The sequence below is a fragment of the Tigriopus californicus genome, chromosome 3 (assembly GCF_007210705.1).
Source record: "Tigriopus californicus strain San Diego chromosome 3, Tcal_SD_v2.1, whole genome shotgun sequence".
NCBI classification, from domain to species: domain Eukaryota; kingdom Metazoa; phylum Arthropoda; class Copepoda; order Harpacticoida; family Harpacticidae; genus Tigriopus; species Tigriopus californicus.
This window is the reverse complement of record NC_081442.1, coordinates 14,679,805-14,692,024: the sequence shown is the minus strand read 5'-3', so window position 1 is coordinate 14,692,024 and position 12,220 is coordinate 14,679,805. Positions and strand designations below refer to the sequence as shown.

The 12,220-nt window shown below is 40.6% G+C and overlaps 1 protein-coding gene across 1 annotated transcript; it reads right to left on the bottom strand.

Moving 5' to 3' along the window:
* Nucleotides 1-4,503: 4,503 nt before the first annotated feature.
* LOC131877894 (uncharacterized) lies at nucleotides 4,504-7,243 on the bottom strand. Its single transcript, XM_059223722.1, has 5 exons — nucleotides 6,437-7,243; nucleotides 6,009-6,378; nucleotides 5,748-5,922; nucleotides 5,200-5,357; nucleotides 4,504-4,805 (listed from the first exon to the last, which is right to left on the bottom strand). The coding sequence occupies exons 1-5, from the start codon at nucleotides 6,917-6,919 to the stop codon at nucleotides 4,603-4,605; spliced, it is 1,389 nt and encodes a 462-aa protein (XP_059079705.1). The 5' UTR covers nucleotides 6,920-7,243; the 3' UTR covers nucleotides 4,504-4,602.
* Between the last annotated feature and the right edge of the window lie 4,977 nt (nucleotides 7,244-12,220).

Below are 12,220 nucleotides of genomic sequence, written 5' to 3'. Positions count from 1 at the left end.
GAAGGGTAGCTAAAGCCGTATATGACAAGTAGAATCAGAGAATATTATGTAAATGCGTTTGATTTGGATCTGGGGCCCAGTTAAACTTATTGTTTTGTGAGGGAGTTAAAATCAAATTCCTATGGTGCGCTGATCTCAGTTTTGTTCTCTTCTAGATTCAGAGCCCTACTCAATCCATTCCTATCTAATCAAAAAACGAGACGCATGTAAGGCAAGGGTAAAAAAAGTCCGTGATGTTCCTTTGATGAATCATGGTGTTGAGGATGGCAGTGATGATTCTGTAACGCAATGCTCCAAATTGATAATCACGCAACTAAAGTACCAAAATCGGACTCTGAAAGTCCGTTTGAGACATGCCGTGTTGAAAGTGAGCCGGGCGGCCAGTTGGCCAATGGCAGGCAAAATTCGAGGCACGGCCATATAAGAAGAAACATAGAAGGGTAAAAATCGAGTTTGCCGTGTTTTTGTTACTCCACCTGAATCAATAACTGGAGCAGTCCTAAGATCATATAGCGACTAGATGTCGCATTGGCCCCACCTCAGTGCAGAGGGAAATGGATTTTGTGTCAACAACTTTGAACACCAAACAGAGGAAGGTGACTGCCTGATCAGTACTAACGACCTAAAATCCCTGGATCTTCAACGAACGCAATCAGCGACAAACTCACTCAGAATCCGGCCACGCTGGCCCATGAAAAAGCATGAGTCATTGTACACCAAAATTTATGTATCAGCTGATGAAGGCAACCGTTCGCATTTTTCCTCGCGCTATGCGAGGTCTAGTGCACCTCCAGCCGATTGAAAGCAGCGCCTCTACAATTAGGAACCATACCCTATCAGCATAGAATACCATATATGAAGTTATCTATGCCTATCAGCCATTCAGTTGTCAAACATCAGCGCTGAAATCGAGTCCGCCTGACTGGCTCGCATCGCATTCTCTACGCCTTGCTTCTTCTATGGCGGGGCTATAGATGTTCTAGGAATCCAGGATCTCTAGTTGGGGTCACGAAGTAACTAACGAAAAAAAGAGGCAACCAATTGCCGAAAAATGCAAGACCTGCAGAAATTATCGACGATTCAATGAAAATGAATCATTTTTTTATCCTCAATTCACTTGTAATGGGAAAGTAAGCTTTCTGTACATATTTGTGTCCTGTTAATAAACTGAACTTTTTGAAATGTAATGCATCTAGCTCCTCTTCTTTATTTTTAAGGTAATCCTAAAAATGCGTTTGATTTCTCAAACTTTTGACATTTCATGTGCTTATATTGTGATACAGTACCTGCCAGTGATTTTTGTAATTTCTTCCACAAGTTCGTTCCTTAGAGGGGCTTCGTACTTTTAAGAAGGATTTTTTGAAGCGACTGTATAAAACCCAGGAATTGTCAGAACGAAAGAGTCAAAGAACACTCCTCATGCCTCGGTCAAACCCTCTATGAAATGGCGCAAAAGTGATGCAAAAGGGCCATTAATGGAGGCTCTGATTCTAGACCATTCTGAAAACATTCTCGATTGAGAGAGGTTGCGCGATTTTAGATCAGATCAGCTCCGATGAATATACTAGTAGTCTGATATCCAGCGTTGTTGATACTTAAATTGAATCCAAAAACCCTCAAAGAGACCATGATGACATACATTTTCCAGCCACAAATTGCGTCGGTTCCATGATATCATTCCTTATTTTTATTTCTATACATTCACCTTCATTTTGGCTAATGAAACCAGCAAGGCACCAAAATTTCATCAAACCAAACCCTCAGGTTTAACAGTAGCTTTTAGAAGGAGGAGATTTGTCGGAATTTGAGATGAATAATATCATTATCAACTCATAGGTCTCAAAGGTCTCTGAGAGTTCAGAGCAGAATCTTTCAGTCTTACAATTTTGCCGTAAGTTTGCGATAAAACAATGCGGCTGTTACTACGTGCTTTTTCTCTTTAAAAAAAATATACAGATCTTTTGAGTCCTGCCAAAAGATGATAGATGTGGGAGAAACTAGCATTTCAAATTTCTTTTCTAATAGACACATTTCTCCTTTCAATCATCTTACAAGCACGTCAAATATAAAAATCACGTGCATTTTCTGTTTAAGTTAAGAATAGAGTAAAGGGTTCGTCTTAGATTTTTGCGATTCGTATTGTTACATACGATGTCAACATCGGTCCAAAAAATTGCAAAGCCATGTTCAGAAGGCTTTCTCTCCTATGATAACACGAACTGAGCCTAAAAAGGTTGAAATGATATTTTCTAGCCTAATGGGGTACTCCCGCATGGTTTCGTGAGCGTATATTTTAAGGTGCGATATGTACTGCAAGTATCAGACAGTTTCGTGAACGCACTAGACCTACTGGACAACTAGGCCCCGCGGACAACTAGACCCAACGGACAACTCGATCCAAGAAGACAACTCCACCCGGAGAACAACTACGCCCAGCGGACAACTAGACCCAATGGACAACTCTACCCACAGGGCAACTCGCCCCAGGACAACTTCACCCAAAGGACAACTCCACCCAAAGGACAACTCCACCCAGAGGACAACTTGATCCAAGACAACTCAATCCAACGGATAATTCCACTCAAAGGACAGCTAGACCTAGAGGACAAGTTGACCCAGTACAAAAAGTTAAGCCATGTTTCTTTGAAAATAAATTTTACTTGTGAAACAAAAATAGAGGTCTTTTTCCCCATAAACATTTGAACATTCACCTTTTTTCTAAGCTACTGATGTTCTTTCACTCTACACTTTGTAGGTACTTGAATAACATTTAAAATCATGATGTATTTGACCACTACTGAGTCATAGGAGAATAATAGGTCACCTGTTTTGTGTGCAACATGTCCGGGTTAGATATTTATTCAGAAATTTGATATTGATATTCAATATCAAAGAAGTTAAAAATTGTTAGCTTTTCTCTTTGCTTAATTGCTTAATCTCGAAAGAGCTCAAAATTTTAATCAACATCAATTTAAACACTAACACATACATTAAAAAAAAAAACATTTCGCACATATGAAAAGTATTCTTATTTATGCGTCTAATTGAATTTTGAAGAAAAAGCACGCAACAGAAAGGTAAGTTTAATGTTGTGGGCTTTTTCTGAAGACCTTGTTGAATTGCAGCTTTGAGACCCCATTGAATGTAATTCGAAATGGGACGCTTGGGTTTAGATCCGTATTTTGTGGCCTGCCTTTCCATACGGTTTGGATGCCGTTATTCAATGATAATATCATATTTGCACTGGCTGCTTCTTCTTTGATTTCTTGTGCCCATCGATTTTACATAGAATAGACATTTTTATAGACATGTCGCACATTGATACATAGATTATGGATCAAAGACCATGGATTACGGCGTGGGTTGGCGAAACAATTACCTCGTAAGTCACGATTACTTTTGCCAGGGATGGAGAACAGGTAAGAAATGGCTAGAAAGTATTGCATTTGACTTGAACAAGTGTTCATCATAGAGGAAAACAATCTGAAGGCTTTTGGAAATTTGGAAATATGCAAAATATCGTTTGATAACAGCGATAACTTTTTTTTTTCAAATAACGGAACAGTGACAGTTTCAGATGCTTTGGCTTCCGGTAGAATTGTAATATCATTTTCCAATTGGATCCATACAATAATATTCTTCGGCTAAGTTAACACAGCAATTATCAATTTACTTCCGTTACTTTTTGATAAACATAACTTATTGACAAAGTTTGCTTTTTCTTTGTCAGATTCACGTTAACCAAAGTTGGTAAAGCTTTGGTAAACAATATCCACCACTTGTTCTATGCAACGCAATCTAAAGATGCATAATATTGTCGGAATAGTTATAGGACACATAAAAACCTGTTCCCTTAATTATCATAATGATATGCGAAATTGTCTTTAAGCACTTTGGGGCTTTGCATGTCCAAGGTATCCAAACAAGTAAATCAAGGTTTAGAGTTCAGTTTTGGAAATGCTTCAAGACGAAATTGGGTTAAAAAATACCCCGCGCTCTTCTGGCCACTCGCACCCAAACCCATTTATTTTAAATTACCAACGATCAAAACTTGAAAACCTTTTAAATTGATGACGTCTAAAAACTGCTTTGCGCTTTGTGCTTTGTTCACATGCCACAAATCTTGTCTCGTGGTAATTCAAACACAATTCGAATTTAAAGTATCCATAGTACTGATGAAACCAATTTGCACTGCGCAGGCAGATTGCCAGCAGATTGCAATCCAGTACTGCTGAGATTGATCCCTGATGTTTTTTGGGTCACAAAGTGTTACTAGATCTAATCCAAAAAGAAACTCAGGGATCAATTAGGCAGTAATGGATTGGAAGTTTGTTCGCAGACAGGTTGGTGAACATCAGTACTCCATAGACCCTTCCATATACTCCAGATTCTTTAGACTCAAGGATATAAAAGCGTACGTGATATACAACGAGAGCAAGTTCGAATTTATCCTTTTTGGAGCTTGCTCACTTCTTTCCCAGAGTAATTTGATGTCCTCGGCGGGATTTAAGCAATGCTCCGAAGTTTTCCAAAAGTAAATGCCAAGATCGCCAGAGTTGTTCCACCCACCAGCAAAATGAAGGCTGTCAGAATCGAATTGCTTCAAAGACATCCTCTTTTGGGGGGTTCAAGGATATGACTCCAAAATCCACCAAATGCATTGTCAATTGGTTGATGAATGGACCCCACGGGGCGTACTTCGGGACATACAAAACATTCTGCCAAGGCGATTGAATCGGTTCCTGACCGAATGTACTCTTCCTCCCATTCATTGTCCACGATTGAGTGAGACGACGTTTTAACCACTAAGTTTTATAGAAGTGATTAATAGTAGGTGAGCTACATTGAATTTCTAGGAACATTCTAAATATTGCAAACGCCACCTTTCAAGGTAAAGTCTTGTGTCTCAGAGTATGTTTTCCTAAAGTAAAGATAAATGTGATTCTGGGCCACATGACATTCCTCGGAAAAAAGGTTTTTACTTTCAGATTGAAACAATAATTTTGCTTGAAACCTGGCCAAAATGTTTCTCTTTAGAATACTATTTCTCAAACAATATGAGCCAAAAAAAACACATTTTCCGGGAGAGTTCAAATGATTACTTGATGATAAAGGACTATAAAATTGGTACAGCCCCACATGCCCAACCTGCTCAGATAATACTTGTTTAACATTTTTATATTGAGATGAATAATATACCTCCGATGACGAAAGAAGCACCATTCTCTTGCATGTCTTTCACTCCCTCGGCTGGATAACCCGCTTTGAAAAAGTCATAAACGGTTCCCCGTCGGTTGGCCATCACGCCTACTTCTTGAACGTCCGTTGGGAGGTTTTTGAAGTTGGGTAAGGCAGGACTAAAACAGACAAATATATGATTTAAATCTATCGATAGCAGATGCCAGATCAGATAAAATGTATATTTTTTTTTTATGAAAGTGCATGGAACAGAACTGAACCTGGCAGGACTTAAAAAAAAACCAACTTGCACACTTTGTTAGATTATCATGCCTGACCTTCTGAATTCTTCAAATATCTTTTTTAAGGACCAAGAGCGAGCAAACATGCAATGTAAAAAGGATAAGCATCTAAGCCCCCAGGGCTTATATCATTTTATATAATCCCCTCAGGATTAGTAACCATTCTAACATAGCAAACAACGCGAGTGCTAAGTTAGATGAAGTGGCAATGTCTTTTCTGTTCTTGCATATTTTTCGATTTGCAGAAGAGGGCCCGAATTAGCTTACTTGGACATGGTCAGCAAATTAGGCATGTAGACGTTCTCTCCCCTTTCCAAGGCATCTCGTGGGTTGTTGATCGGGGTCTCACGTTCCACGGACACCAAGGCGGCCAAGAACATGGAGGTGTAGAAGAAGCCCAGGAAAGTGGCATAGATATAAAATGTTCCGGAAAAGAGGCTCCCTGGTAGATTTCAAAGCCAAACAAACATCTCTTCAAACATAGCTTCTGTCTTTATTGTCAGTGCATCCATACTTCAAGTACCTTACCAGCAGAGTGAGTCTTGAACCAAGGAATAGCATCGGGTTCCATGATGCCAATATTGATTCGAATCAAAAAATCTAGCAATTTTGCCTTCATTGAACCAATCTTCAGATGAGTCAAAACATTGTGTGAGGCATAAAACCGGTACATGCCGTACATTACCAACGAGCAGATCAAGTTGGTCACAAGCATGACAAGCCAAACATTGGGTGGGAACACCTTGATCAGGTTTTGGTAATTGGGCAACGGCTGTGGAAGCCTTGAACAATAATGAGCGGTTGATGTGTAAATTGTAATGGAGAAGTCTCCGAACCGATTGAAATCCTGATGAGCTGGGGGGGATCCAATCATCAAGCGGGCCTCATAGGAGTACATCTGGAAGTGGCCGTGAAACCGTACGTTGACAAAGACAAGTTGTGGTCAATGTACTCACTGCGTATAGGATCGACATGATTCTTGGCTCGTTGGGTAATCTGATCAGAGTTGCCTTATCCCGGACCAACGGTGTGGCGATTCCCAGATGCTTCTTGAGCAGATTGGCCAAATCAACTTCAAATCCCTTGACTCCATCTGGGCTACTGGTATCGTTGTACACAACGGGTGGAATTTCTCGATATATGACCGGCCAATCTACCTCTTGGAATTGGTGAAAACATTGATCCATCATGGTTTTAATGAAATCGCCATAGAATCCAAAAGACTCGTCCCACAGGATTTCAATATCTGCGGCGTGTGCTTTAACAAATGGACAAATCAACGAAATCGAACCAATAGCCGATCCGTTCATTTGCGCTAAAAAGAAGGCATGATTCGATTCCACAGCCAATTCCAACCAAGCTTTTTTGGGAATAGAACCATCCGTGAGGAACACGGTCAATCCATTGTGAAAAGGTTTGACTCTGTACAGAATTCCCATGGACCGTTTTCATTGTTCATTCCATGGTTCATTCCATAATTGTGACAGAACAAAGGGTCTCAATAGGGAGGGATTTCATGGGAACTTGATCCCAACTCATGATGGGAATCTGAGCTCCTTGATCCTCTGAGCGAATTTGGTCAGTGATTATGACCCAACCCTTGGGACAATCCGGGTAAAAGGTTTGGGCCTTATCATGAAAGTCAGTTCACAATTTGAAAGGGATCCCAAATTCAATGGCACACACCAGTGGCAAGATCGGGATAAGTGCAATGAACGAAAGCATTTTATCGAACGATTAATTACAATTTTTGGGATCTCTCCTTTTTTCTCGAGGTTGACTTTGTGTGCTTAGATTATTCTGGATGGAAGTCATTGTTAGTTCCGGCTTAGATTTGCCACACCAGAATGAAGAAGTTTTAATTTACCTTCAATTTCGGATAGAAAACGATTAGGTTTTGTATGTTAAGGTCAGGTATACATCTGAAAATTATGATAGACTGTTGCATGTCTGATGCAAAGTGTCACCACTTTTTGAAATTCCATGTAAAGTGGCGACGCTTTATTCATCAAACGATGATTTTTTGAAATTGTGAAAGATTGATTTTGAGATATATTTTGCAATTTTAGACAGCCTCTTCTCATAAATCGCGCACCAAAACTGATACTGATTAAATCTGCCGAGAGAAGAGATTTTATCAATAATTCTTAATCATTCAAAGTAGCCCAATGGGGGCAAAGTTTGACATGGCAGCCACGTGAAGTAACGATTTGGTCCTTTCCACCATAGTCAAGGGTGAAAGTTTTTGCTCCATGGGTCAATACTTTGTATGGACCAAGGTGAGGTGTTTCCATTGGGCTTGCGTGAGGACCTCGGCGAACAAAAAAAAATCGTGCTGCCTGAAGGCCTTTTGGAAGGTTTGTGTGATATCCTCTAGAATAATGATCTCTGATTTGGATGTAGATCGATGAGAATCAGCAGTCGAGAATGAACATCTTAACATGGCGCAGTCGGCAGCCATAGGAGTTTCGAGAAAAAATCCAGTAAAAGACAGGGAATCAGCTATGAATTGAGTGAGGAACATGCCACAAACCCGATCAATGTCCAATACACCCCCAACGGATACCATGGCCACTTCAAACCCGTCCAGAGCTAAGATATCACATGAAGCTATCAAGGGATCTCTAACTCGATCAATCCAGTCCACAAAAGATTTTTTGGTTTTTTACCGCAAAACCCATCGGATCAGTTCACCGAGGAAGCTAAATCTTTGCTCGCTCGTATGAAGGTGAATCGTGACAAATTAAAGGAACAATTTATTCACAATGCTAGTGACATCGATTTCGACGATTTGCGAACGGGCACTCTCAAATCTTTCAAATGACGTCGATCAACTAACCAAACCCTTATTATCAATCTGTTTGACCTGTCCGAGTTCTCCGGCGAAACACCGTCCTTTCAAAATTAACGACGCCTTATGTCCTGATAAGCTCTTGGCGACCACTTCATTAGCAGAATTTCGTTCATGGCAACAAGGTTTTGAGTTGTATTACTCTTCCAATAACATGTCAACATTTCCACTCCAAGAACAACATGGATATATTAAGGCTTCAGTTGAGCTCAAACTACAACAATACCTTTCACTACAGCTTACCGATTCGACACCAATTCAAGGAAGTTCTGGTTGCCTCGAGATTCTAAAAGGTGTCTTCGTCACACATGTGCCCCTCATTACACAGCGCTTTAATTTCTTTTAATGCAAACAAAAGGAAGGTGAGCCTTTTTACGATTGGTACCTACGTCTACAAATGGAAGGAAACGAGGCAAAACTCGAAAGCCTCTCTATCGACGACATCTTCTCACTTCGTTTAATAACCGGTACTTCCAACTTCAAGCTTAGAGAAGAGCTTTTACGACAAAGTAAAACTTCTATGGCCGACTTTTACAAAATCGCTATTGCATGGGAGTTTGCTACATCTGTCCAACGTTCTTTCTCTGGGGCTCACCACCAATACATAGCTGCCATGACCACCAATGATCCACCTTCTTCAGATTCACGAGGCAAACAGTTCCACATCAACAAACCGTCAGATATGAGTGGCAAGTGTCTTCGTTGTGGATCCCTAGAAAAACAAACTAGTTGCTACGCCAAAGACCTAACATGTTTCAAATTCAATAGAACTGGTCATATTGACCCGGTATGTTTGGCAAACATTACATGGAAATCCCGTGGAACTAATTGATCCGAATCCAAAGGAAGACACCGCTCAAGACATCCATCACGATCCAGATATTCGTCCCAATCCATAGATCACTCGAGATCGAACTCACAATTACATCCAAACTCCAGACAATCCAGATCAAATCATTTACAAATTGATCAAGTCGAAATTGCGACCATTAACTCTGCTGTGACTCGTCCAACACTCCTCTTGGAAGTGAAGGTACAACCCATACAAGGTAGTCCTTTCACAATCGCTGCCCTACCGGACACGGGTGCAACGGCCGCAATTATTGCCCACGACCTTGCTCAAAGCCACAATATTCTAATTGACAAGTCGAAAGTATGCAAAATATCTGCAGCGAACTCCACGAGTTTGACTTGTTTAGGTTCTGTGAGCTTACGTGTTCATTGTGTAACGAAGAGTTGGTTTGTGCAAGCATTTGTCACCCCTTTGATTCAATTCAGCCTCTATCTTGCTTGGCACAATCTGGTCGACCTAGGAATTTTACCGAAGTCCTTTCTCTCTCCAATGACGGAACTCCAAATTCATCAGGCTAAAATTTGCGACAACCCTGGTGTGATATCGCACCCCAAATATGATAGGTAGGAACCTATCATATTTCAAAACCCAATTCGGTTGATGAGACGGCTAGATCTTCTTTTGGAGCGGTCCGGATACCTAAAAGGGCCCACGGAAGATGGTCAACCTAAGAAGATCTAGAGCCAGTGAGGACGGCCTTGAGGCTTGATTTCAGGTGGCAGTTGAAGCAATCTATGAGGCCGTTGGAGCGGGGGTAATAAGATGTTGTCCTGTGTATAGATGAGCCATAAAGTTTGGCCATTGAGTCTCATACTCAACTTGTAAATTGAACTTCCCGATCTGATGTGACCCCAACGATTTTCTCCGTTGAAGAAAATCAAATTGGTGAAATCCTCAATGGTATTTGAGGATCGTAAACCTTCTAAGTTCTTCTCAACAACCTTTTTACACTATGTCCGAGCTGTCGAATGGCATTGCAACAGCCGTAAACGCATCACGTCGGGGTCATCATTGAAACGGAGTCGGAGTCGGAGTCGGAGTTGGAATGTGTTTATTCTACAGTTCAGGGTGCCGAGCTACCACAAATTCATTGGTCGATAAGATATTTATCTCAATATCAAAAGGTAACAATTTGCAAAAGTTTCATTTGCATGCAGTAAAGGGAGGGGTTTAATTTCCGGTAGTGGTTAATTAGTTCGCATAATTATATTTCACAGGTTTTTTTAGTGCCTCCTTGCAGAGTTTTCAAGTCTGATATTCTTGGCAATCTAGAAGCTATGATTATTCACCTGCAGTGAACTGCAATGTTTTTCTATTGTTCCCAAAAACATTTGGGGAACAAATTTGTCAGAAAATGAAAGGTTACTGGCAAAGAACCAGGCTATGCTAGAAAGCACTCAAACCAGATCCATAAGAAATGCCAAAAATTTTTTAGTATTTTCATATGCCAATTGGTAGGATTGATTTGCATGGATACTTTTTTGATTCAGGGTGCCACATTGACCGGGTTTACGAGTTATCATTCGGGCTCAATGAGATGATCACCCCTACGAGGTTGAGATTTATGTGCAGATCTCGACCGAAATCGTATTCACCTTCGAACTGAACCTGTGCATGTCAGTGATTCTACCAACGATAATGCTAATGGAACCTTGAACAAATCCCATACAATAAGCCTTTCCGTGAGGACCCCTTTCTCTCTCCAAAATACATCCTTACACATTTGAACAATGATAGGTCCGATATTCATGTGGGAGTATGCATCTCATTGGACAGGGTATTACCAAGTCATACATAGAGGAGATAACTCACATTTTGCTGTTTGAGGGGGTTGTGTCCAACTGATGGATCGCTGTCCGATATTTATGTCTACAGGATTAGAATTTGTCGAAAATTGAGGGTTCCTATCTTTCAGCTTCACAACTCAAGGTTCATTCTTTGACAAAAAATGGTGATATCCTCGACTGCGTCCTACAATAATACTGCCTTTAACAGTTAAAAGTCTTTGGGTCATATTGCGAGGTTCTAACTGTCGTTGAAATACCAAGGGCAAGGAGACTTCTCAGGATTGGAAGAGCTGCCATCAACGGGGGCGCGCTGCCCAGTGCCAACCAGATGAACATTAGTGTCTCTCTTAATGGGAGCATCCGTATCCAATCGAACTCGCTTTTGTGACTGGTGGTCCGAACACTAGCACAAAAATCCAGTTTCCCAATTTTCAGTCTGTAATTTGCAGTATCCACTTTTTTGGCATTCATAAAGTTTGATATTTGCTAGAGCAACCTATTTGATCCAATGCCTGGCCAACTTTTGAAATTTCTAGGTTGCTAAATCAATGCTACATTTATTAAAGACTGAAAAAGTGATGAAACTTCCCATCAGACATACAACTTTTTTTCTTGGTTAACAGAATTTAGTATGACATTATCCAAGTGCACAATACTAACATACCACATATTGAAGGCTACATATATATCTCAAAACTTTAATGGTGCAAAAATCATGAAGAACTGGAATATGGAAGGGTCAATGAATGACGGTTTAGAAGTGAGTGAACATATTGCACTTTCATCAAAATGCGACGGTTCTACGTGAAAAATAGTGTACAGTGTATACAATAAGACGTCTACAAACGAAGAACAGGAAACGTAAAAAGAATACCACCCTCAAGTTGGTCATGGATATAAGGAGTAAGGATGGCTTGGTCTCTTCTTCTTATCCGTAAAGGGATTCACTGTCTGTGCTTCGCACTTCTCTTTACGAAATTGACTTGCACTTCGACACCGGAGAAATTTCGATCCGATGCCAAAGCTAAAAGAGCTTGTTAGCTCCAAAGTGGAGCCAAATGAAGAATAACTTGAGTTTCGTTTTACTTCAACATACTAACTCTATTTCTTTGCTCTAGCGAAGGCTTTTCATACCCGAGGTTGATGCTCTAGAGGGAAGAGGGCCCATGAATACCGTGTTGACGCCAGAAATTTCCAGTACGGTGTGGAGTCATTGTGCATTTTCTAGAACGCTTACGTATGATGGTTC